Here is a 26,181-nt window from a genome sequence, read left to right on the forward strand (position 1 = left end):
AGTGACTATCTCAAAAAAACTCTCAAAATGTTCAGCGATAAGAGGAAAGGAAGGGAAAAGGGATACACGAAAAGGATAAAGGAAGAGGAGATTCAGACAGTAGAGAGAACCTAAAAAGAGGGGTAGAATGAGAGGGGAGCAATGAAGGAGGGCGATGTATGTAAGAGAAGGGGTGGAAAAGGAAAAGAACTCACACCTAAATTAGTGTCTATTATTTAAATGGAAAAAAATATATAAGAAGATATGGAAACAGAAAACTTCATGTAGGAGGCAACCAGGTGGTTAATTTCTTCAATTTTTCTGATCATGATCCAAGATGCCCAAGTGCCTGAAACTTTGCCCACTGTTTCTGAAACTTAGGAAATTAGCTCCTCCAATCTAAGAGTATCATTTACCTCCACCACAAATTCAGCACGAGTAGGAGATTCCCTGCGCTTCCAATGCCTAGGGATCAGTCTCCTAGCTGCCAAAAGGAACTCTCTCTCTCTCTCTCTCTCTCTCTCTCTCTCTCTCTCTCTCTCTCTCTCTCTCTCTCTCTCTCTCTCTCTCTCTATATATATATATATATATATATATATATATATATATATATATACACTCACCGGCCACTTTATTAGGTACACCTGTCCAACTTCTTGTTAACACTTAATTTCTAATCAGCCAATCACATGGCGGCAACTCAGTGCATTTAGGCATGTAGACATGGTCAAGACAATCTCCTGCAGTTCAAACCGAGCATCAGTATGGGGAAGAAAGGTGATTTGAGTGCCTTTGAACGTGGCATGGTTGTTGGTGCCAGAAGGGCTGGTCTGAGTATTTCAGAAACTGCTGATCTACTGGGATTTTCACGCACAACCATCTCTAGGGTTTACAGAGAATGGTCCGAAAAAGAAAAAAAATCCAGTGAGCGGCAGTTCTGTGGGCGGAAATGCCTTGTTGATGCCAGAGGTCAGAGGAGAATGGGCAGACTGGTTCGAGCTGATAGAAAGGCAACAGTGACTCAAATCGCCACCCGTTACAACCAAGGTAGGCCTAAGAGCATCTCTGAACGCACAGTGCGTCGAACTTTGAGGCAGATGGGCTACAGCAGCAGAAGACCACACCGGGTACCACTCCTTTCAGCTAAGAACAGGAAACTGAGGCTACAATTTGTACAAGCTCATCGAAATTGGACAGTAGAAGATTGGAAAAACGTTGCTTGGTCTGATGAGTCTCGATTTCTGCTGCGACAGTCGGATGGTAGGGTCAGAATTTGGCGTAAACAACATGAAAGCATGGATCCATCCTGCCTTGTATGGAGCATCTTTGGGATGTGCAGCCGACAAATCTGCGGCAACTGTGTGATGCCATCATGTCAATATGGACCAAAATCTCTGAGGAATGCTTCCAGCACCTTGTTGAATCCATGCCACGAAGAATTGAGGCAGCTCTGAAGGCAAAAGGGGGTCCAACCCGTTACTAGCATGGTGTACCTAATAAAGTGGCCGGTGAGTGTATATATATATATATATATATATATATATATATATATATATATATATATATATATATATACTTTTATAGCCAATGCCTGGCATGTCACTAAGAGATGGAAGGGCTAAGGTCATAGATGGCTATACTTCATGAGACACTTTTGATAAATATGGCACAAAGAAGATGGTCATTGGCCTCGATTCATCATAGCAATTTTGGCAAAATTCTGGCATAAATGGCTTTGAAACTCAGAGTTGTGCAATAATTTTGCTGCTTTGGGTCGTTTTCACAAGCTCTGCCTAAATGGGCGAGAGTGATGTGTGCGTACTGGGTGGTGGTGGGGAAGTGGGGTGACAACACCACATCTTATCTAATCCATGATGAGCTGTGGTGTTTTCTACTTTGAAAACCTTACTCCAGTAAGTTTTCTGGTGTGGCTGATATAGGCACACGGCACTCGTTGGATAGTCCAGATTAATTAAGAGGTGTGCGCTTCTGACTCTAGCACACCTCTTCATCAAGACTGCTGAGAACATTGACAGTCTTAATGAATCAGGAGTCAGGACCAATGTATTTCGTTAGTTTTGCAGAGTTTAGTTGTTGCTCTTGTATCCTGAGAAATAAGCAATTGAAAAGGCAAATACAGTTCAATGAAAAATGCTCAAAGGAAAAATGCCCACAGCCATGAATGTCTACAGAAAAATTGCTCACAGCCATGAATGTCTACAGAAAAATTGCCCACAGCCATGAATGTCTACAGAAAAATTGCCCACACGGACAAAATTGCAACAGTTTATTAATCACTTTATTAAAGAGGGCTAAAGCTGTATTCACACATGGAAAATTGGGCATATGTCGGTACAGCCGGGGTCACACTGTATACAGGCTGAAGAACGATATAACATATTAAAGGTCAGGGAGAAGAGGTGATAAATGTTGGTATTTTGTCCATGTGGGCAACTTTCCTTGTGGGCAATTTTCCTGCTGGCATTCATGGCTGTGGGCATTTTTCTGGGCACCTTCAAATACATGCAAATTATCCATCTAGATATTACCTTCATTATAGCATACATGCTGTTTGTAATTGCAGCATATATTCCCCTCACTAGTAGAACATTTTGAAAATAATTTATACAGATGTCATGGAGCCTTTAGCTTGATACTGTCAATAATAATAATAATAATAACAATGTGAATAATGGGCCCTTAGTTAGCTGGTCTGAGTAATCACAGTGCTGACTTCTCTGCCGCATGCATTCATAAAAGGTCACTTGATTTTATATATTTGAATTATTTTCCTTTTTTCAAGGTTGAAGGCACATTATGCATCTTATGAACCATTGCTGAGGCAGCTACATGAAAAATACCAAACAGTCCTGCGGCAGAAGATGCTGACTAGTCTAGAAAGGGATCGAGCTGTTGGAGAGGTGATCACTTTGCTTTATTAATTGCACATGACATAATAATGTTATGTTTTTAGAGCGACTGCATTATGCCCACACCTGTTTTGTAGTCTCGTCTTTGTGATTGACTTGGTTTCCTGTTTTCAAACTCATAACAATTACATATGGGCAGACCCCTTTAACTTAAATAATTTTGTGTAACTGAGGGTGGGGTACATTAGTGTTTTAATTTTTATTATAGCAGCTTACATGTGTGCTTGGGGAGAGATTTGCTAGAATTTTGGTGCAATTTGCTCTAAAAAAAAACTTTACTTGCATGCCTAGCACAACATTTATGTTGTTAAATGGAATCCATCACTAGGTATTTGCTACCCCATCTAGTAGCAGCGTGATGTAGGGGCAGAAACCCTGATTCCAGGTATGTGTCACTTTACTGGGTGCTGAAGTTATGATAAAATCTGAGTTTTCTGCTGCAGATCTTTCAGTTCTCCTGAATGCAGAGCTTTGTATAACCCGGCTCATACCACTGTTTGTCTGCTTTCTGTGTATAGCATATTTATCAAAACTACAGCAAGCAGCCTCATAAGTGACACAACCGTGGAACCAGGGCTTCTGTATTTACATCATGCTCCTCTCAGATAAGGTGGTAAAAACCTGGTGACCAATTCCCTTTAAGATGCTTTAGTGACTTTTCTGTTTGCGCGGTATTCATTATTTAATTGGCATTGGGGACTTGGGAATATATTTTTGAAGCACGCCGAAGACAATCTATTGGCACTGGAGCGTGCTCAGATAACACCTTATCCGGGCACTCTCGCCCATCTCTGTTTCTTAGTTTTATCTGTGTTTTTTGACCATGTGAGCATATTTTTCTTATCCAGATGTTTTAGACGAATTCATAATTTGTGACTTTTTGAAATAGTTGCAACATTTTTGTGAAATTGTACATCAACAACCTACTGGGCTACAAAATCATTTTAATTTTATTTTTGTTCCTTTTTAAAAGTAGTGTTGCTTCCTAGGAAAGGGACACAAAGTAAACTAGACTTTCTGAAAATGCACCAAATTTATCAACCAGTATAAGCACAAGCACATTGCAGAGCAGGGGGAGCTGAGCAAATTAATATATAGTTTTGTGAGGAAAGATTCAGAAAAACCTGTGTTTTCATCATTTAAACGTCTGCACTTTCTGGGATCTTTGGTCCAGTGGGCGCTCCTATCAGAGACTGACAGCTTACTTTGTATTAGTGTGCATATAGAGAGCTGTCAGTCACTGATCGGACCACCCACTGGGCCAAAAATCCCAGAAAGAGCAGACGATTAAATGGTGAAAACACAGGTTATACTAAATCTTTTCTCACAAAACCATATAGACGTCTGCTCAGGTTCCCCGGATGCCTGCAGATTGGACTGTATTTTTATGGTGACAGGTTTAAGAAGGTCTAGTTTAAGTTTACACTGTCTTAAAAGTAACAACACACCTACAAAGAAAAACTGAATGTTGGAAATGTAAATATTACCATAATTACTTTATTACACATAAAAAAACATTCATCACAAATAGGACCAAATAACCATAGGTGGGTGAGTTCTAAGCAAGTACATGTTCATGATTTTATAAAATGCATTGGAACAGTATTCACTAGTGATGAGCGAGTATACTCGTTGCTCGGGTTTTCCTGAGCATGCTCGGGTGGTCTCCGAGTATTTGTTATTGCTCGGAGATTGTTTTCATGGCCTCAGCTGCATGATTTACGGCTGCTAGACAGCTTAAATGCATGTGGGGATTCCCTAGTAACCAGGCAAACCCCTCATGTACTCAGGCTGGCTAACAGATGTAAATCATGTAGCTGCGTCAACAAAAACTAAATCTCCGAGCACTGACGAATACTTGGAGACCACCCGAGCATGCTCGGGAAAACCCAAGCAACGAGTACACTCGCTCATCGCTAGTATTCATACATCATTTGCTAATCACAAAGTAAATATTTGCAAATATAGCGATTGGGTAAAACGTCAATGGGAAAAACAAAAAAACTGCTGGTACAGACAATTTGCATCAGCGTCCAGAACCAAGGGCACAAATGGACAAAGCATAGTTTTCTATTGGCTTCATCTGGGTTGCACTTGCTTTATCTGTTTGTGCTCTTGGTTCTGGATTTTCTCTTGCAAATTGTCTATACTGGAATATTTGTTTTCACTGGCTCCCTTATATACACAAGTGAGGATGAGTTTTTGGACTTTTATGTCTTTGCTCCATTTAACAAAGTTCAATTCAAATTCTAAAGTGTTAGGTTTGATCCCGTTCCTGCTGAATTAATTGATATCTACAGAAATTAGTTTTTCTGCATAGCAGTTTTAAAAGTCTGTATTATTACCCTGTGCTTGCCTGTTAGAAAATTATTTTCATTTTGTAATTGCATGTATGAACAAAACTGTGCTAACCAATTAAAATGAAGTAAATTGAATGTGTTTCTCATCTCACTCGGATGCTTCAGAAGTTGAATTCCTTTTTTTTCAATTATGTTTTGTTCAAAAACCTCAATGTGATTTTTTTTATTTTTCTCTTTCCAGGTGACTGGTCTGCAGGCTACCTTAAAGAATTTAGAATCTGGACATAAAGTGGATCTCCCTTTGAAAAAAGGTAATCTATCTATCTATCTATCTATCTATCTATCTATCTATCTATCTATCTATCTATCTATCTATCTTCATCATGCACTGAAGATAAAAAAAAAATTGAAAAAAAATGCCAAGATTGCTTTGTTTTGTTCATCTTTCCAATAAAATGAAAGAAAAAAACTGATCAAAAAGTCCTGTGTACCCAAATATCAGTAAAAGCTAATGTTTGTCTTGTAAATGTAAGACCTCACAAATCTCTGTCTATGGAAAAACAAAAATGTTGGTGATGTCATTATCATATCGACCTACAGAAAAAAGTTTGCATGTCATGTAAACTGAATGATGTTTAACCTCTTAACGTCCAGAGGTATTTTTGCTTTTGCGTTTTCGTTTTTTGCTCCCGTTCTTCCCAGAGCCATTACTTTTTTTATTTTTTGTTCAAATTGTCCATGTGAGGGCTTGTTTTTTGCAGGATGATTTGTACTTTTGAACGACACTATTGATTTTAACATATCATGTACTGGACAACGGGAAAAAAATTCCAAGTGCGGTGAAATTGCAAAAAAATGAAATCCCACAGCTGTTTTCTTTTTTTTTTTTTACCATGTTCAAAATATGCTAAAACTGGCCTGCCATTATGATTCTCCAGGTTATTATGAGTTCATAGACACCAAACATGTCTAGTTTTTTTTTTTTTATTTAGGTTGTGAAAAAAAATCCCAAAGTTTGTTAACATTTTTTTTTTAAAATTGTGCCATTTTTCGATACCTATAACGTCTCCATTTTTTGTAATCTGAGGTTGGGTGAGATCTTATTTTTTGCTCGCTGAGCTGATGATTTTAGTGATACCATTTTGGTGCAAATCTTTTGATCTCCCGTTATTGCATTTTAATGCAATGTTGCGGTGACCAAAAAAACCGTAATTCTTGCATTTTGAATTTTTTTTTCGTTATGCCATTTAACGATCAGGTTGTTTTTTTTTATATTGATAGATCGGGCGATTCTGAACTTTGCGATACCAAATATGTATATTTTTTTTAATATCTTTTTATTGAAATATTATAGCAATAAATATTAACAGATCAATTAACATTAACATTGGCACTTGAAAAATCCCAGAATTTCCCCAAATACCCCTACCCCACCCACTCCCACCCCACCCTTCTCTGCATGCCAAATATGTATATTTGATTTTTTTATTGTTTTATTTTGAATGAGGCAAAAGTCATTTGAACTTTTATATTTTTTTTATATATTTTTTTTTTCATTTTTTGCATTCTTCAATAGTCTCCATGAGAGACTAGAAGCTGCAGTACTTTGATTGCCTCTGCTACATGCAGGCAATGATCAGATCGCCTGTATGTAGCACAAATACTCACTTGCTATGAGCGCCGACCACTGGGTTGAGCTCATAGCAATCCGGCTATGACAACCATAGAGGTCTGCTGGAGACCTCTGGTTGTCATTCCATCCCATCGGTGACCCGCGATCATGTGACGGAGTCACCGATGGGCTGGTTTATTGATACGTTTCCAGTAAGCGCGAGTTAAATGCCGCTGTCAGCGATTGACAGCGGCATTTAAAGGGACTCTGTCACCTCAAATTGGCGGGATATTTAAATGACTTTTTACCTGTTCGATGGGTGGCGTTTCATTTTCATTTCTCTACCGCGTCCGTCCCTGTTGTCCGCAATATGTTAGTGAATTAGAGTACTTGTGCTTCACAGTTGGCGCGTGCGCAATGCAATCTTCGGTCGCGCACGCGCAGTATGCTTTGCCCAACTGTGGGCAAAGCCGAAAAGCATTACGGCGCATGCGCCCGCGCACTATGTCCCGGAGGTATTTCGCTGTGTTGCGGGACATAGTGCACGGGTGCAATGAAGATGAAACGCCACCCATCGGACAAGTAAAAAGTAATTTAAATATCCCGCCAATTTGAGGTGACAGAGTCCCTGTAACTAGTTAAAGTATATGTCAGCTGTCATGTGCCCGGAATGGTGCCGGCTCAGTGCTGGAGCATGCACCAAACAGAGGGAGTCTGACATGGGTGTACTATTACGCCCAATGTCGGAAAGAGGTTAAAATAGAAACAAGAAAAAAAAAACAGCATATTTTTTTTTCTTTTTATTTGTTCATTCCGCCTACCTACCAAAATAATAGATACAAATAATAAAAAGTGATCCAATAGTCATACGTACCAAAAAACTAAACCAATGAAAAATATATCTTGTGACACAAAAAATAAGCCATAATAAATCTCTATTGATGGAAAAATGTTTAATGTATGACTCTGAGCTTGGCACCACAAAAGAACAAATGAGTTTTCTTCAAACAGTGCAATTATTTTATAGAAAAGAAAACCTACATAAATCTGATGTCGCCAATATCTTGCTGACTTGCAAAACAAAAAACGTAAAATTAAAAATGTTAACCGCTTAGAGACCCTGCCTTTTTCTTTTTTGTGGTTTCGTTTTTTGTTCCCCTTCTTCCCAGAGCCAAAACTTTTTTATTTTTCCGTCAATTTGGCCATATGAGGACTTATTTTTTGCGGGACGAGTTTTACTTTTGAACGACACCATTGGTTTTTCCATGTTGTTACTAGAAAATGGTAATAAAATTCCAAGTGCTGTGAAATTGCAAAAAAAGCACAATCCCACAACTGTTTTTTGCTTGGCTTTTTTGCTAGGTTTACTAAATGCTAAAACTGACCTTCCATTATGATTCTCCATGTCATTACGAGTTCATAGACACCAAACATGTCTGGGTTATTTTTTATCTGAGTGGTGAAAAAAAATTCCAAACTTTGCGAAAAAAAAAGCGCAATTTTCCGATACCCGTAGCGTCTCCAATTTTCATGATCTGGGGTCAGATGAGGGCTTATTTTTTGCGTGCCAAGCCGACATTTTTAATGATACCATTTCGGTTTGGATACGTTCTTTTGATCGCCCATTATTGCATTTTAATGCAATGTCGCAGCGACCAAAAAAACATAATTCTGGCATTTGAATTTTTTTCTCGCTACGCCGTTTAGCGATCAGGTTAATCCTTTTTTTTTATTGATAGATCGGGCAATTCTGAACGCGGCAATACCAAATATGTGTAGGTTTGATTTTATTTTTTATTGTTTTATTTTGAATGGAGTAAAATGGGGGTGATTTAAACTTTATTATTATTTTTTTATTTTTGTTCATATTTTTTAAAACTTTTTTTTACTTTTGCCATGCTTCAATAGCCTCCATGGGAGGCTAGAAGCTGGCACAACTCAATCGGCTCTGCTACATAGAGGCGATGATCAGATCGCCCCTATGTAGTAGAATTGCAGCATTGCTATGAGCGCCGACCACAGGGTGGCACTCACAGCAATCCGGCATCAACAACCGTAGAGGTCTTCAATAGACCTCTGGTTGTTATGCCAACACACCGATGACCCCCGATCACGTGACGAGGGTCAGCGGTGCGCGTACCTGCGGCCGGGAGCGCATGTTAAATGCCGCTGTCAGCGTTTGACAGTGGAATTTAACTAGTTAATAGCGGCGGATCGCAATTCCACCCGCCGCTATTGCGGGCGCATGTCAGCTGTACAAAACAGCTGACATGTCGCGGCTTTGATGTGGGCTCACTGCCGGAGCGTACATCAAAGGAGGAGATGCGACCTCCACTGTACTAGTACAGCGAAGGGGTTAAAAGAAAATAACTTTTTTTTTCTCATAAAGTGTTATTAGAAGTTATCTATTAGGTTATATACTACAAAAAGGTGCCACTGACTCATCCTGCAAAAAAAACAATTCCACTTAGGCTAATTTCACACTTGTGTCATTTGGCCTCTGTCGCAATGCGTCGTTTTGGAGAAAAAACGCATCCTGCAAAGTTGCCTGCAGGATGCGTTTTTTCTCCATAGACTTGTATTACCGACGCATCGCGACGTATGGACACACATTCCATACGTCATGCACTGGATGCGTCGGTATTTGGCGGACCGTCGTAGCGAAAAAAACGTTCAAGGGAACGTTTTTTCGTACATCAGGGCCTGCATTTTGAACTGCTCAGGCGTGGCCGGAACTCTACCTCCTCCTCGCTGAGACTTCACAATGGGCAGCGGACGCGTTGAAACACTGCGTCCGCTGCCCACGTTGTGCAAAAAATCACCACTGTCCGTCGGTATGTTGCGCCTACGCTTTGTGACAGCCCCGTACCAACGGAAGTGTGAAAGAAGCCTAAGGCCTCTTTCACACTTCCGTCTTTCAGCTCCTGTCGAGATACGTCGATTTGTGAGAATGCAGGAGCCTGCAAAAAAATTTGCAGGAGCCTGCATTTTCTCAGAGACTTGTATTAGCGACGGATTGTGACGGATGGCCATCCGTTTCATCCGTTGTGCATTGAATCCTGCATAAAAAAAGGTCCAGAGGCAGAGGAACGTTTTTTATGTACATCGGAAAATTGGTCAGCGACGCATCCTGCGCTGCCAGTCACTGGCTACAATGGAAGCCTATGGGCGCAGGATGCGTCGCTGACTGTGAAAAGCAGGAATCCAGCTACGGGTCCCGTCTTTTCAAACTGAGCATGCGCCGAAGAATTTCCAGTCAGGAAAAAAAATCGCAATATTCTCACCTACCGGCGTCCCGCGCAGCGTTACCGATGCTCCCGGCAGCTAGCGTTCTTAGTAATACATTGCGAAATCTCTCGAGAAGTCAATTTTCTCCTGCGATCCTTGTGAAAATGAATAAAAATTTGGGCTAAATCAACATTTTGTGTAAAAAAAAAATATATACCGTATATTTTTTCTTCATTTCCACAGATGAACATTGTAAAATTCTGTGAAGCACCTGTGGGTTCAAGGTGCTCATGACGCATCTAGATAGATTCCTTGACAGGGTCATTTGTGGGGGGTTTCTACTGTTCGAGCACATCAAGGGCTCTCCAAGCATGACATGACACCAGCAGACCATTCAATCAAGGTTTGCATTCTGAAACGTCACTCCTTCTTTTCTGAGCCCTGTCATGCACCCAAACAGTACTTTACCCCACATATGGAGTATCTGCATACTTAAAAGAAATTGCACAACAAATTTTGTGTTCCATTTTCCCCTGTTACCTTGTGAAAATTAAAAATTTGGGGCTAAAATAACATTTTTGTGGGGAAAATTTATTTTTTTAATTTTCACGGCTCTACATTATAACCTTCTGTGAAGCATCGGAGGGTTCAAGGTGCTCACCATACAACTAGATACGTACCTTGAGGGGTCTAGTTTCCAAAATGGGGTCCCTTGTGGGGGGTTTCCACTGTTTAGGTACATCAGGAGCTCTCCAAACGCGACATGACACCTGCAGACCATTCCACCAAAATCTGCATTCCAAAACATCACTCCTTCCATTTTGAGCCCTGCTGGGTGCACAAACAGTAGTTTTTCACCAAATATAGAGTATCTACATACTCAGGAAAAATTGCACAACGAAATTTTCTCCTGTTACCTTGTGAAAATATTAAAATATTGGGACTAAAAGAAAATTTTTATGGGAAAAATGTATTTTATTTATTTATTTTTTTTCGCGGCGCAATATTATAAACTTCTGAGAAGCACCTGGGGGTTCAAGATGCTCTTCACACATCTAGATAAGTTCACTGAGGGGTCTAATTTCCAAAATGGTGTCTCTTGTGGGGGTTTCCACTGTTTAGGCACATTAGGGGCACTCCAAACGCGACATGGTTCCCACTAATTATTCCATCAATTTTGCATTCAAAAAGTCAAATGGCGCTCCTTACCTTCCGAGCCCTGTCATGCGTCCAAACAGTTTTCCCCCACATGGGGTATTGGCAATCTCAGGAGAACTTGCACAACAGATTTTGGTGTCCATTTTTTCTGTTACCCTTGTGAAAATAAAAAAAATTGAGTCTAAAGTTAAATTTTAGTGGAAAATAGCTAAATGTTCATTTTTTCCTTCCACATTCCAAAAATTCATGTGAAGCATCTGAAGAGTTTATTAACTTCTTAAATGTTGTTTTGAGCACCTTGAGGAGTGCAGTTTTTAGAATGGTGTCAATTTTGGGTATTTTCTGTCATAGGCTTCTTTCACACTAGCATCGTGCTCGGTCCGTCGCAGTGCGTCGGGCCGAGGTCCCCGACGCTAGCGTTGTCTCTGCCGCACAACGGGTGCAGCGGATGCATTTTTCCAGCGCATCCGCTGCCCCATTGTGAGGTGCGGGGAAGTGCGGGGAGGAGGGGGTGGAGTTCCGGCCACGCATGCGCGGTTGGAAAAAGCGGACCGTCGGGAGCAAAAAACGTTACATGTAGCGTTTTTTGCTCCCGACGGTCCGCCACTGCACGACGTATCATACTTTTGCAGTATGCGTTTTTTCGGCAAAACGACGCATTGTGACGGAATGCAGTTAACGCTAGTGTGAAAGTAGCCATATAGACCCCTCAAAGTCACTTCAAATTAATTCCTTAAAAAAATGTTGTTGTTTTTAAATGAGAAATTGCTGGTCAACTTTTAACCCTTATAACTTCCTGACATAAAAAAATAATGTTTCAAACATTGTGCTGATGTAAAGTAGACATGTTGGAAATGATATTTATTAATTATTTTGTGTGACATAACTCTGTTTTAAGGACATAAAAACGAAAAGTTTGAAAATTGCAAAATTTTCTACAAATTTTCTTTTTTTTTTCATGAATAAACTCAAGTCATATCAAATAAATTTTACCACCATCATGAAGTACAGTATGTCATGAAAAAACAGTCTCAGTATCAGTGGGATCCGTTGAAGCATTCCCGAGTTATCATATAAAGTGACACTGGTTAGAATGATAAAATTTGGCCTGGTAATGAAGGTGAAAACAGCCTGGGGGAAGGGGTGGGGGCAGTGAAGGAGCAAAATATCCCTCATAAAATAAAATATGAGCTTACTTCCTGGACCTGGGCTGTTCATTTGATGTCAGTGCTGTGATTCCCTTATTACAGTACCTCTGTGATTCTTGCTGTGACATATCCGTGAAGAGTGCTGCTGATTAGCTGCCACTAATTGGCTGCAGCAGTAATTTGACATAACAATGTTACTTGACCACTGGGAATTGCAGCACCATCAATGCAGCAGCTGTACTGGTGCGGGAGGTGCGTATTTTTTTTATTTTATTTTTTATTTTATGTGAGGCACTTAATCAATTAATAGGTTGTACAATAGTGGACAACACCTTTAACCCAACAAGGACCTTGCCTATTTTGCCTAAACTTACTTTTTTTTAGTCTTCAGCGGAGGACTTTTGGAAAGCGGTCCTTTAATCGCTTGCATAATACATTGCAATACGTCTGCCATTTTTCTGCCCTGGTAACCTACAGTTGGGTTGCGGAGAAGGAGTTGATATGGGATGAGAAAAGGTGTCTCATCCTTCTGAAACCACTTAAATGCTGCAGTGACTTTTCAGCACCATATTTATAGAGTGATTAGCTGGGATTGGAGTAATCTCGGTCCTGCCTGCTAGAGAAGGAGCATAATACAACTATGCAAACCTTATGCTACAGTGCATTAAAAACATGGCATACATTTCCATAACAGCTGTCATAAAATGTCATACTGGTAGAGTTGGTGCAAATCAGTTTGCAGGACCCCATTTTTCGGCCTTGTCACTGATCTGTTGGTGCTGAATTTGAGCCCTGAGAACTGCCTCCTAAGTGATGGTATCCATTGCACAACTTTTGATTTGCCGATATGACGTGATGCAATTGTCGCTATATGACACACAGGTGATATCGCACCAGGCTGGCTAATCAAAAGAAGAGCTGTAGATGCCATCAAGTAAGGGATGGTTCTCAGGGCTCCCGTCCAATTCCTACATATTACCGGCAAGTCCTGCAAATCAATTTGTGCAAAGTCTACATTCTGGCTGACATTAAGGGCGATCAGTGTGCACAGGTGTAGAGGTGAGACTGAACGTCAATGGATGCGTACATCACTGTGCTGCATACTAATGCACAAGCTATGTCCTTCTGGGTGGTTTGAGAGATTGGTTTCAGGATCCAACACCCATCAGTGATCAGTGCATCAGATTGGCTACAATATATTGAAAATGTTTCATAATTATACTTTAAATATATGCTGAATTAGCTCAAAACTAGTTTACAATGTATATTAAATCATTCTAAACTTGTGATTTTTCAATTAGCCTAGACCGTTCATGGTCAGACATGTTCTTTCTCATGCAGGGCAGAGCTCAGCGAAAGTGCTGCTCGGTATTTCCAGGAACCAGTTTGCTTTCTGATACAAGGAATACACTTTAGATGAGGCAGCATTGTCAGATCCATGTGGTTTTGACATCTTTCATGTCCTTATGTTTAACACAAGTATTTTTGCAGAATCGTAGACAAAGTCTCATGACACAGTGCAGCCGGCACACTACCCACTCACATTGATAAATAATGAGTCCAGTAACTGCTGCTTCTAAGATCACTCTTTGCTTTATTAAATCTTAACAAACGCTGTAGATGTCCCGTAGAGCTGCGAGAAGAAAAGGATAAACTTTGACAGGACCATCGCTGTTTCCATGTTTACAACACCATCAGTTTTATAGCTGTCAGAATAAAAATGGCAAAGTGTTGTACAAATGATACCAGTTTGCTTATGAAACCCTCCGTGTGTTTCACAGATGTCAGAGAAATGTAGAAATGCAGTATCTAGTGTCTTCATTATCGCTGTAGATACTGAGGGTTTGCGCAGTGGTAGAAGAATTTCTTGTAAATGATCTTGTAATCTCGGTTGACCTTTATGTGACTGACTTTTGGGTGATGGTTTGCACAATGTACACATTTAGCAGATACATTCTACGGTATTAACTGTACCCAGGTAACACTTATATTTGGAAATCAAGATACAAAATGTCTCACTATGACCTTGGTGGTTGCTTGGATTTACAAATGATGTAGGCCAACTTTCTCGATACTTTTTATTCAACACTGAATTCAGTGCTCAGATGAGAAAATGGCATATTTTTTGGAATTAGTGAGCTGTGTACAAGCAGGTTGATGTTTCTGTCTAACCGACCTTTATGAGATCTACACTAAAACCAAAAAATGCACAAATCTATAAACATAAAAGCAAGAAAAAGAAAACCAAATAGGATCATATTATATACAAAAACTTCACATAACGCATACAGATAATGGAATCTAGTCAAAAAGGCAAAATTAATTGGCATATAATAAGCTGATAAACATGTGTATTATTTTGTATATACATTGACTATTGAAATTAAGGGATATAAATAATATAAGTTAGAAGATAATATAGTTCATGATCAAAAAGACATGATGTGGTATATACTGTTGGTCTCAATACTTTGCACACATTTTCTATGTATGCAGAGGGTTCTAATACTGTCAAAAGATGTCTTATTCTGCAATTTTTTTTATGAGAAAAGGCTGTAATGGCACTGTAATGGTTGTCTGATTTCTCCGACTCCTGCACTGACTAGAAGCACTTCATCTTCATATTAAATTGAGCAGGTTTCTTCTAGCAGTGCAGAGGTTAATTTGCTCAATTGAGAGCTCCTGGAAGCTTACCTGCTTTAAGGCTCTCAATTGTTAACTTTTAGCCACTACTCTCTCCTACTGTATATAAACTGGACTCCGTCAAGTAGGCATTGCCAGAGTTGGTTTTCTGCTGCATAGTTCTGCAGTTGTTGGTGTTTTGTTTGAGAAGGTGTTTGGTGTATTTATATATGACTGTTGCTAGGTTTTGGATTTGTGCAAATCCTCTCCTCCTACTTTGGTTTGTCCCATCCTTCACTCCCCATTTTTACTTAATGCCTGTTCGGATTACCTTGTTAGTCTGGTTGGTGTATAGCCATACACTACTATTCCCCTCTTCTCTGGGTGGGGGAGGAGAACAAACTGAGGGTGCATTCTGGAGCTAAGCAAGATACATGGCCCCAGCTTCTTCACCATTAGAAGTAATCCGGGGAACAGGGATAGCTAGGGTGCCTCTAGCGTTAAGGACAGGGAGGGAGCCCCGGGAAGGAGTCATAACATTCGCTTTGTTGTTCTTCTGTAATCAGCATTTGACATTTTCTGTGAATTTGATTTTGGTTCACATGGGCCGGACGGTGCACTGTGTCTTCTCTTCCCTGTCTGTAATTCCCCTGTTCCTCTGTCTGTCTCCAGTCTTTGTTCGTTTGAAATCTCAGAAGTGACCTGTCATTCAAATACCGGAGGCAGGAAAAGGGGCCGGGCCGGGAAATCACAGGTATTTCTTGACCAAAGGTATCAGTTTTATCTGTGTTACCGCACCATTAGATCCACGTCTTTATTTTACATTACAAAATCATGCTGACAAGTTCTCTTTAAGTAAAAATTACCTTTGGTTTAGGGGTTGCAGTTATACTTTTGACTTAACTTGTTTACATTTCACATCCCCTTTATCACCTATCCACAGTACAACTGATAACTTGTTGATGGGGGTTTAACAGCTGAGACCTGCATGGATTGGCAGTGTATGGAACTTTTAACCCATTTGGTTTGCAGCTGCAGTGCTCATGCTCATCTTTCTCTACATTCATACCCTATAGGAATGCTGAGCATTGCGGTCAGATTTTTCTGGTAACCCAATGGGGAGTGAATAGAGAGGCGGTCAGGCGTTCTTTGTTTTCAACAGCTAAAGTTCCTCTGCAGGGATAAAAATGCCCAGATTTCCAGACCAGTGCAAGTCCCAGCAGTGGGCACTGGCCAATTAGAAAGCTATGTCACACACGGGATGGATTCGACCGGCGGGCGGCACAATACAGACAAACAGCGGGATGGAAGGAGGTAGAGGAAGGCCCTAACAGTAGGGAGCGAGAGATGGGGCTCCTCCTAACAACAACCTGTGCCTATCCCTAAGCTCCCCTAATGCCCTATGCGGGTCCTCCCCCCCACCTCCGTCACATGCCTAGTCCCTAGCTTTCACCTCACAATGCTCTGGCTAGTTAACTGGCTGCCAAGGACACTAGCTTCACCACTGCAGATGGTATCAACACATGGGGTAATGACAAGCACGAGACACACTGCAAGGGGACATGAAACTTAACTTCAGTTTCCGCTGCCCAGATCTACCAAGCAGAGGATATGGAATCAGGAAACCGAACACCACAGAAATAGCAGACACACTGCTGGCACCAGAGAGCTGCAAACTCCTGGCTGGTCTACATAGTCAAACTCTATTACCAACAGTCAGCTGATGCATCATATGACTATTTAATAACTGGTGGGAGTTGTCACCACCTACATCAGCTGACCAGCATCAAAGTGGCTTCCAGCAAGAAAACTGACATTTACCCTTGCTGAAACAAAAGCAAGAAAACAACATTTAAATTAAAGCAGAACCAGAGTTGCCATGAATTCAAAATGAATCGTGACAGTACTCCCCTTTCAACGAAGGGCCAGGGTAAGGACGCCTTAACCCACTAGGATTCACCCTGCAACTTGAGCCTCAAGTTTACGACAAGCCCAGCCCAATAACGTAGACTCTGGAGGTGCAACAAATCTCCAGAGCGACGACCTGAGAAATGCAATGTGTACCTGCATTACTGGGGGTAACTTCAACTGGAAAGTCCTAGAGTGGAGAAGCGCAACACCCGATACGGCCCGATCACCGTAGAACTCCAGGTCCCAGAAGCGTACTTCCACTTGATGTTTTTAGTGGACATCCACACGTACTCATTCACACACAGGTCTGGACCTGAACGTTTATTTCTATGTGTACGTTTGCCCACAGACGGTGCTCTCCTTGAGGAATCACCCTCTCCTGATCCCTTTTCCTGAGAGGGCTCCAGGACTCATGGTTTTCTTGGTTTGAGGGCTGAATCTTGCCCTATTCCCTGGTAGCACCTTAGCTGCCTCCACCAGAGAAGAAGGGGTAAAAGAAGAAGAACGGCAGAGACCGTAGCTCCCAGGCAAAAGTGTTTACAAGACTGGTCCCAATTCACTACTTCCCTGGACCGCCAATCTATGACCGGATTGTGTCTCTTTAGCCAGGAAAGGCCTAAAACGATGGGAGTTGGCATACCCTCCATGATGTAGCACGACAGGGACTCTTCATGAAGAGTCCCTATACACAGGTTAATATTGTCTATGGCTTGGATCAATCTCCTCTGGCTGAGAGGAACAGAGTCAATCGCATGAATGGAAATGGGTCTCGCCAGCGTCCTATTGATCAGACCATGGGTCTGAACAAAGCGAGAATCCACCAAATTAACCCCAGCTCCACTATCCACAAGAACTGGTACCATGTCAGTCTCCCCACCAACCACCACTTCAACTGAAATGGAAAACTGCGACATGAAGGTGGAGTAAATATACACCCTGATTGCCTCCCTCCACATGACCAGGGGAACGCGGCTTTGGTGATGAAGTGCCAACTTTGGCGCGAGATGGACAGGCATTGATGTAATAATCCATAAGACCACAGTAGAAACATGCCCCCATCCCACAGCGAACCACAGGCAACTTAGTCTGAGAAGAGACTCCTCCCACCTGCATAGGATAGTCCGTCTGCACCAGTGTGTCCTCCTCCCTAGAAAGAACAATGGAATCGATTCGGTATATGTCTCTCCCTGAGGCGTTTATCAACCCGGATAGCAAAGGCCATGACGGCCTCCAACGACCCAGGAGTAGCATACTGCACCAGATTATCCTGAAGCCTACCTGACAGACTGTGACAAAAATGGCTCCTAAGAACAGGGTCATTCCACTGTGTCAATGGCCCATCTCTGAAACTCTGAGCAGTACTCCCCAGCTGGCCCTCCTGCTTGATCTTACAGAGTCGAGACTCAGCCAGGGAGGCACCATCAGGGTCCCCATACACCAGTGCCAATGCCGCAAAAAACTCATCCACCGACCGCACAAATGGTGAATCGGTCAGCAGAGAGAAGGCCCAGGATTGCGAATCACCCGTGAGAAGGGAAACTATTATCCCCACATGCTGTTCCTCCCTGAAGAATGAGGGCGGAGCCTGAAATATAGCTTACAGGCATCCTTAAAAAACAAAAATGTATCTTTCCTTCCAGAAAACCTGTCAGGAAGAGATATCTTGGGTCCGGTTGAACGTGGACATGATCCGAGACCAAGAACCCTGACACCTGCTGAAGCTGCTGCACCACCTGAGACCGCAACTCTTTAATCTCATCCATGAGGGTCTGGATTAAGTGAGCAAAAGCCTGCGCTTGAGCCATAGTTTCACTGGAAAAAAAATGGTCGGGTTGGTAATAATGTCACGCACGAGATGGATGCGACCTGCGGGCGGCACAATACACACAAACAACAGGATGGAAGAAGGGAGAGGAAGGCCCTAACAGTGGGGAGGGAAGGATGGGGCACCTTCTAACAACAACCAGTGCCTATCCCTAAGCATCCTTAACGCCCTATGCGGGTCCTTCCCCCGCCGCCACCGGCACGTGCCTAGTCCCTAGCTGTCACCTCACAATACTCTTGCTAGTGCACTGGCTGGCAAGGGCACTAGCCTCACCACTGCAGATGGTATCAACACGGGGTAGTGACAAGTACGAGACAGACATTAAAAGGGAACATGAAACTTAGCTCCAGCCTTCGCTGCCAAGCTCCACACAGCGAAGGATACAGAATCAGGAAACCGAGTAGCAGACATACCACTGGCACCAGAGAGCTGCAAACTCCTAGGCTGAGCTACATAGACAAAATCTATTACCAACAGTCAGCTGATGGTAGGAGTGGTCACCACCCACATCAGCTGACCAGCAACAAAGCAGCTTCCAGCAAGAAAACTGACATTTACCCTTGCTGGAACGAAAGCAAAAAACAACGTTTAAATTAAAGCAGAGCCAGAGCTGCCATGAATCCAAAAATGAATCGTGATTGTGACATATCACTTCTCCTTTGGATAGACGATAATTTGTTTTAACTGAACAGTCCAATGGCCAATCTGTCATATTGGGGAATAGGGAAATTATCACTGTATTTTATACCTTTCTTGTAATATTATAGTGTATGTTACTCTTGTATGATAAAGCTGTGATAATTCTGTGATGTAACATCACTTTTTATTATGAGGTCCGGCCTTAGAGGTGTACAATTTTAGGTTGCATCATTTTTCTACCAAAGTTGGACCACAGCTGAACAGCATTTGTACTAAGAAAGCTGCAGAGAGCAGACTGTCAGGGAAGTGTCATGTACGAATCCCTCTTTTTGACAACCTGCTTGTGCTCTGCTGTAACAATACAGCTTGAATACCGATTATCTTTGTTGTGGGACATTACTGTGATCATTATCTACTTTCTAGTTAAAATGTAGCTCTTGCATTTGCCTCTGTGCAGAAGTAGTTAAAGTTGCCCCAAAGTTTCTGTACATTTTAAAAGGGAATACCAGTACTATGAATTGAATGTAAGTATATATATAATATAATATATTAATTTTTTTTTTGTAACGTGGCGTCTTTTTGTAGCTTTTGCATTATTTGGTACACTAATTAACCTTATGACAAGGTCTAGGTAGTATCTATCATATTGATAATTCTTTCTGGCTGTTTGCAAAAAATTGTATAATCGTCTCTTTGCTTACCCATCCTGCCTAGTCCACTGTTTTCCCTCTTCCTCTGGTACCTTCTGGTATTCTTCACTCTGCTGGCGATCCCTGCGCTGAGTAGGTAGGTCCAACATCAATATATTATGATGTATTCCAAAAAAAGATGAATATTAAACTTTTAGAAGATGTTTTACCCTACAATCTTCCCAAACTGGCTTAGTATAGACACTGTTTTATATACATTGTGGAAAATCGGCTGCACACAAGGGTAGACACAGAATCGCTGTCTCTTTAAATTTCTCACTAGTTTATTAAGGATGCTGCATAAACCAGTGCAGAGTTAGCAAAAATAAACACAGCCTTTCTGGCCTAAGGAAAAACAAAACCTAACATAAAGCACATAAAGCTGCTGGGATCCGCCTGCTCAGGAAAACAAACATATATAACAGTTCAGCTTTCCTTATTAACCCTAGAACGCATATTGGGGGCCTTTTAGGCCCCCATGCTTACATTTTTGCTATTATCTGCAAAATTACTTTAGTTAGAATTTTGAAACTCCAGGTATTCCTCAAGTATGTCGTTGTTGATAATATCCAGTTGTTCATATAATTTTTTTCATAGGCATTATGGTGTAACAATGCTTGTTTGGTGAAAACTACATCTGTACGAATTGGGGGCCTTTTAGGCCCCTGCTATTTTTATCATGTTCTCAGTAGTGTTTGTGTCTCAAGTTACTTTATTGTACTCAGTAATGCTGGTGGAGGGGCCAGGGTGTGGATAATAACATGTGAGGATGTCATGTGATTTTCGGAGGGAGTGATCAGGCCATGACATCCCCTCAGGTCCTTCGGAACACAGTGGTGAGCTGTGTATAGAGTACTGAGGACAGTATACACTGGGAGCTAATTGCTGAAGGACCTGTGATAAGATAAGCTGTTGAGAGGAAATCTGATTCATTTTCAGTTTCTGTTTCTAAGAAGCTTGCAAAGGCTAGAGCTTGTGAGCCACAAAAATCCAGAGAATTGTACACCACCTAAAAGTATAAAAGGTAAGAGCTGCTGAGGGTGAGAGGAAGAAGGGGGGGACATTACACTTACAGTGTGTCACACACAAGCAAAGAGTGGACAACCCTGATTCTGTTAATTGTTTTTTCTTTTAGTTTGCTAACATCTAGTCAGCAATGGCACACTCTTCCTCCAAGTGTCTGACTGACCAAGAGATTGAAGCGATTATGTTTCAAAGCGATGATGAAAGTGAACTATCTTTGTCTGATGAAGAATATCTGCCACCAGATAATCAAACATCCTCATCCAGTGATTCTTCTGATGATGAAGAAGTGAATCTAGTGGATCCTCAAGAAGTGATAAGCAGAACATCCAAAACAAATGTTTTTTGGGACAGTAATCCTACATTAGTCGGACGTACTCCAACACACAATATTGTGAGACAGGCTCAAGGAGCTGTGAGAAGTCCCAGTTACTTTACCCCTAAAGATGTATTCTGTACTTATTTTTCTGACAATATTGCAGAAGAGGTCCTATTATGTTCAAATCTAGAAGGAAGACGTATCGCTTCTGCAAAAAATAAGTCCTGGAAAAATATCTCAAAAGAGGAACTTTATGCATATATTGGACTTTTACTGCTGGCAGGGAGTCAAAAATCGTATGATGTCCCAATACGAGAATTATTTCTGGACCCACTTTCTGATCCACACTATAAGGCGACAATGTCAGTGGGCAGATATGAGGAAATTAGAAGAATCATTCGCTTTGATGATAAGCGAACTCGTGCAGCGAGGTTTGAAACAGACAAATTAGCCCCTATCAGTTATATCTGGAACATATTTATCAAAAATTGCACAAAACTTTACAATCCTAGTACTAATGTTACTGTAGATGAGCAACTTGTACCGTTCAGAGGACGCTGCAAGTTCATACAATACATGCCCAGCAAGCCAGCCAAGTACGGAATAAAAATCTTCTGGATGTGTGATTCTGCAAATTATTATGGCATAAATGGCGTAATCTACTGTGGCAAAGAGGTTGGTGCACCAGTACAGAAGGATCTGGGGTCTGAAATAGTCAAAACTCTTGCTGTTCCAATATTCAATTCAGGTAGAAACATTACCATGGACAATTATTTCACCAGTGTTGAACTAGGCAATTTTCTGCTTGCAAAAGCTATTACACTTGCTGGTACTATAAAGCAAAACAGACGAGAAATTCCAGAAGCACTGAAACACAATCGTCAGCGAGCACTTTATGAGAGTGTCTTTGGATTCAATAACAAAGCGACTTTGGTATCTTACAAGGCGAAGAAGGAGAAATCAGTGATTTTACTCAGTACCATCCATCACAATTGCAGTATTGACAGCAATGACAGAAAATTAAAACCAGAAATCATCCTGCATTACAATAAAACAAAAGGAGGTGTAGACAAAATGGATGAGATGGTGGGAGAATATTCGTGTAAGAAGCAAACAAATTGATGGCCTGTAGTACTATTTTCAAATATGCTTGATGTAGCAGCCCTAAATTCATTTATTATTTATACAGAAACTCATCCAGAATTTCATGCACAGAGGAAGGACAGGAGACGCATATTCTTGAAGGACCTTTGTCATGAACTTGTAATGCCTCACATGATAGAGCGAAGCGACTTGAAATGCTTGCCAAAGCAAACTAAAGAAGCAATGAAACGGTGTGGCGTACAGTTTCAGATTATTCCAGAGCCAGGAGAAAGAAAACGAAAGCGTTGTTTCATGTGTCCAAGAAACATAGAGAGGAAAACTGAGCGATATTGTTCCACTTGTAAGGAAACTGTTTGCAAAGAACACTCTTCTGAAAAAATAACATGTCAGAATTGTTTGGAAGACTAATATAATAGAAAAGAAAGTTAGAATAAAAATGTAGCTGCAGCTAGTTTGCTATAGATTTCTATGCGTTTTTGTGTGTTTTCATGTCTTTGTGTGAAATTTGGGAAAAAAAAAGATTTTTTGTTTTTTTCTGTGAAAAATTATAATTAAAATTTTGTACACTATTCATATTTTATTGATCAATTTTGAAATAAACTTGTGAAAGTTATTTAAGTGTGTTTTTCTACATTATGTGCATGGGGGCCTAAAAGGCCCCCAATACGTTAATATGTATATTTTTAACGTCATGCGTACTAGGGTTAAAGGGGTATTCCCATCTCCAAGATCCTATCCCAATATGTAGAGCTTGTAATAATAATAATAATAGTAAATACCTCCAATTAGAAATGTAGTATAGTTTTTCTGATTCGTTATGTTTCTTTCCCCATGTGCGGCCATTGCAGGACCTTAGGTATCCATGGTTACGACTACTGATATAGTGACTGTTAGTTAGCTATTTGCTAGTGGTCGTAACCGTGGATACCTAAAGTCCTGCAATGCCTGCACATGAGGAAAGAGACATAGCTAATCAGAAAACTATATTACATTTCTAATTGGAGGTATTTGCTAATATTATTATTTTTACACCTGCTACATATTGGGATAGGATCTTGGATATGGGACAACCCCTTTAAGATGCACAGCTCTGGAATTCACATCTCCAGGCATAACAAACACCGCGTGAGTCCTAGGGCTGTGTGATTTCTCTCGAGACCGAACCCTGGAGTGGAGATATGGTGGATAACCGCCCACCCACTCTTCAGTTGTACACAAAAACCTAGCGTTTAACATGAGCCTCTCACCACATAACATACTGGAACAAACTTCTAGGTTTCAATTCACTGAAGCTAATAGCCTCAGTGAAACATATCCTCCCTTCAGTACTTTGCCAGTGACTTTTTATCAAATCCCCACCCTTTGCCCAAACCAGGGGTTTTAGCACCTTCAGTCACCAAACAATGAAGTCTAGACAGGGCATCTGCATTACCGTGTACCTTCTCAGGCCTGTGCCCCACATGAAGTCTTAAAAACCACCTACTCACCTGGGCATTCTTTCCCTTCCTTTTCCTCATCCGCCTCAGGGGTGTATGATCTGATACTAGCCTTAACTTCTGGCCTAACTGGTAGTACCTCATGGTGTAAATTGCCCATTTGATGGCCAAGTATTTTTCCACTTTTCCACAATGGTATCGTTTTCTCAGAGGCAGAGCGTTTTCTCCCTAGATAAAAGATGGGATGTTTCTCCCTGTTTACTTATTGGGACAACACTGCTCAGAAACATCCATCTGGATGACTAATTCCTTACTAAAGCCGGGTGCAATCAAGACCGACTACTTACACAGGGCTAGCTTCAACTGTTGGAACACAATCTGTCTTTTAGAAGACCATTTGGCCATCGATATCTTTGTGCCCTTAAGAAGGTCAGCCAGGGGTGCGTTATCATGACAAAGTTCGAGATAAATCGTCGATAGTATCCCACCATTCCCAGAAACGCTCGAGCCTGTTTCTTGGAGATCGGTTACGGCCAATTTTGGATTGCCTCCACTTTATTCACTTGTGGCTTTATTTTGTCCCTTCCGATGATGTAGCACAAGTGTTTTGCCTCTTCTTTCCCCATGGCATTCTTACTTGGGTTTATGTTAAACCCTGCCTTCCTCCGTGCATACAGTACCACCTGGACCTTCTGCAAATTACTTCCTCAATCTGGTCTGAAGATCACAATGTCATCCAGGTAAGCTACAGCATACTTTTTGTGAGTTTGGGATCTGGTCCATGACCCATTGGAAGATAGCTGGGGCTCCCCGCAGCCCGAATAGCATAATGGTATACTGGAAGCACCCATCAGGTGTAGAGAAGGCCATCTACTTTTTGGCACTTTTGGACAGGAGAATTTGCCAGTACCCTTTTGTTAGGTCCAGGGTGGTGATGTATCTGGCTGACCCTAGCCTCTTAGTGAGTTCATTAGCCCATGGCATCGGATATGCATCAAATATGGACACCTCGTTTAGCTTCCTGTGGTCTTTATAGAAACTCTGCTCTCTATCCAGCTTCAACACAAGGACAATGGGGCTGGACCGGCCGTTATTTGACTCCTCCATGACACCCAGGCTCAACGTTCTTCACGCCTCCTTCTACATGGCCTGGCTGCAGGCATCGGGCATTCGATAGGGTTTTTGGTCACCCGCACATGGGGTTCCATCAAGATCTCATGCTCAACATCTTGCGTATGTCCTGGCAATTTCGAAAATAGGCCTTGGCTCCTCTGAAACAGTTCTCAGCATTGTTGTTTTTGGGCCGGTGACAGTGTTTCTGGCACTGTGACATTATCAACCTTGCCTCCAAGGATAAACTGACTCAGTCTCTCTGACCAATTGTAGACACTTGCCTGGGCCTCTTGTGCTTGAAGGAGGCTCTCCCTCACAATCAGCATCACATTTGCTATCCTTTCCTTCGTCTGGGCCACATGCTCGATGATGCTTCAGGGGGTGTAACCTCTGCTTCCCAGGTCTCCTTTGCAATGTCCATAAGTCCTCGAGGGTGCCTTCCGTATAGCGGCTCGATTGGTGAGAATCCTTTAGAAGCCTGTGGAACTTCCCTAATAGAAAATAACAGTTAAGGGAGTAGGCAATCCCAGTCTTGTCCATCCTTCTATATGACCTTCTTAAGAATAGACTTTAGGGTCTTGTTGAACCTCTCCACCAGGCTGTCCGTCTGTGGATAGTACACCAACTTCATGAGTTGTGTAGTCTGGAGGCTATCTAGGTCATCCGCATTCTGGAGGTCTCCCTGGCAATCCAGGTCTGCATCGGCCTAGGAAGGGAGTAGATAAGTCTGTCTATGACAACCCACTCAACCATCTATGCTGGAGTGTAGAACTCCTGCTGCGACCACTTCTGTACAAGATGCAGTAAGTCTAAAGTGGGAGCGAGGGGGTTTGCCACCACAATGCACCCAGTGGTGAACCCTTTGTGCTTTGTGCTCTGATTGCTATAGTCATTCCTGAACATGCCAAAATCTTTTTTAATTTGGCATACACCTGTGCATCCTGTAATGCTAGGCCCTATTAAGCCATTTGGCCAGTTAGATGGGGGACAGCACCTCTACCCACTGATCTGGCGGCAGGTTCTCCCGCTCTGCTACCATTTCGAATACAGTCAAAATGCCTCCACATCATCCCCTGGGTCATCTTTTGTATGGCTCGTCTAACCACTAGCCGGACGTATGAGTCATAACTTGGACTTAGGGGAGG

General features: G+C 41.7%; 2 protein-coding genes across 3 annotated transcripts in view; both read left to right on the forward strand.

The window, feature by feature from the left end:
- Positions 1–26,181, forward strand: part of SPAG16 (sperm associated antigen 16) — a 1,378,074-nt gene that overhangs the window by 133,973 nt on the left and 1,217,920 nt on the right. For both annotated transcript variants that reach the window (XM_077272256.1, XM_077272257.1), the window contains exons 7-8: positions 2,783–2,900; positions 5,451–5,520. In XM_077272256.1, the coding sequence (XP_077128371.1) occupies positions 2,783–2,900; positions 5,451–5,520 (188 nt within the window). The remainder of the gene's footprint in view (positions 1–2,782; positions 2,901–5,450; positions 5,521–26,181) is intronic.
- Positions 20,965–25,100, forward strand: LOC143785111 (uncharacterized). The gene is made up of 4 exons (XM_077273785.1): positions 20,965–21,065; positions 21,177–22,359; positions 24,350–24,663; positions 24,960–25,100. The coding sequence occupies exons 2-4, from the start codon at positions 21,198–21,200 to the stop codon at positions 25,098–25,100; spliced, it is 1,617 nt and encodes a 538-aa protein (XP_077129900.1). The 5' UTR covers positions 20,965–21,065; positions 21,177–21,197.

This window comes from Ranitomeya variabilis, chromosome 7 (assembly GCF_051348905.1).
Source record: "Ranitomeya variabilis isolate aRanVar5 chromosome 7, aRanVar5.hap1, whole genome shotgun sequence".
Taxonomy (NCBI): Eukaryota; Metazoa; Chordata; class Amphibia; order Anura; family Dendrobatidae; genus Ranitomeya; species Ranitomeya variabilis.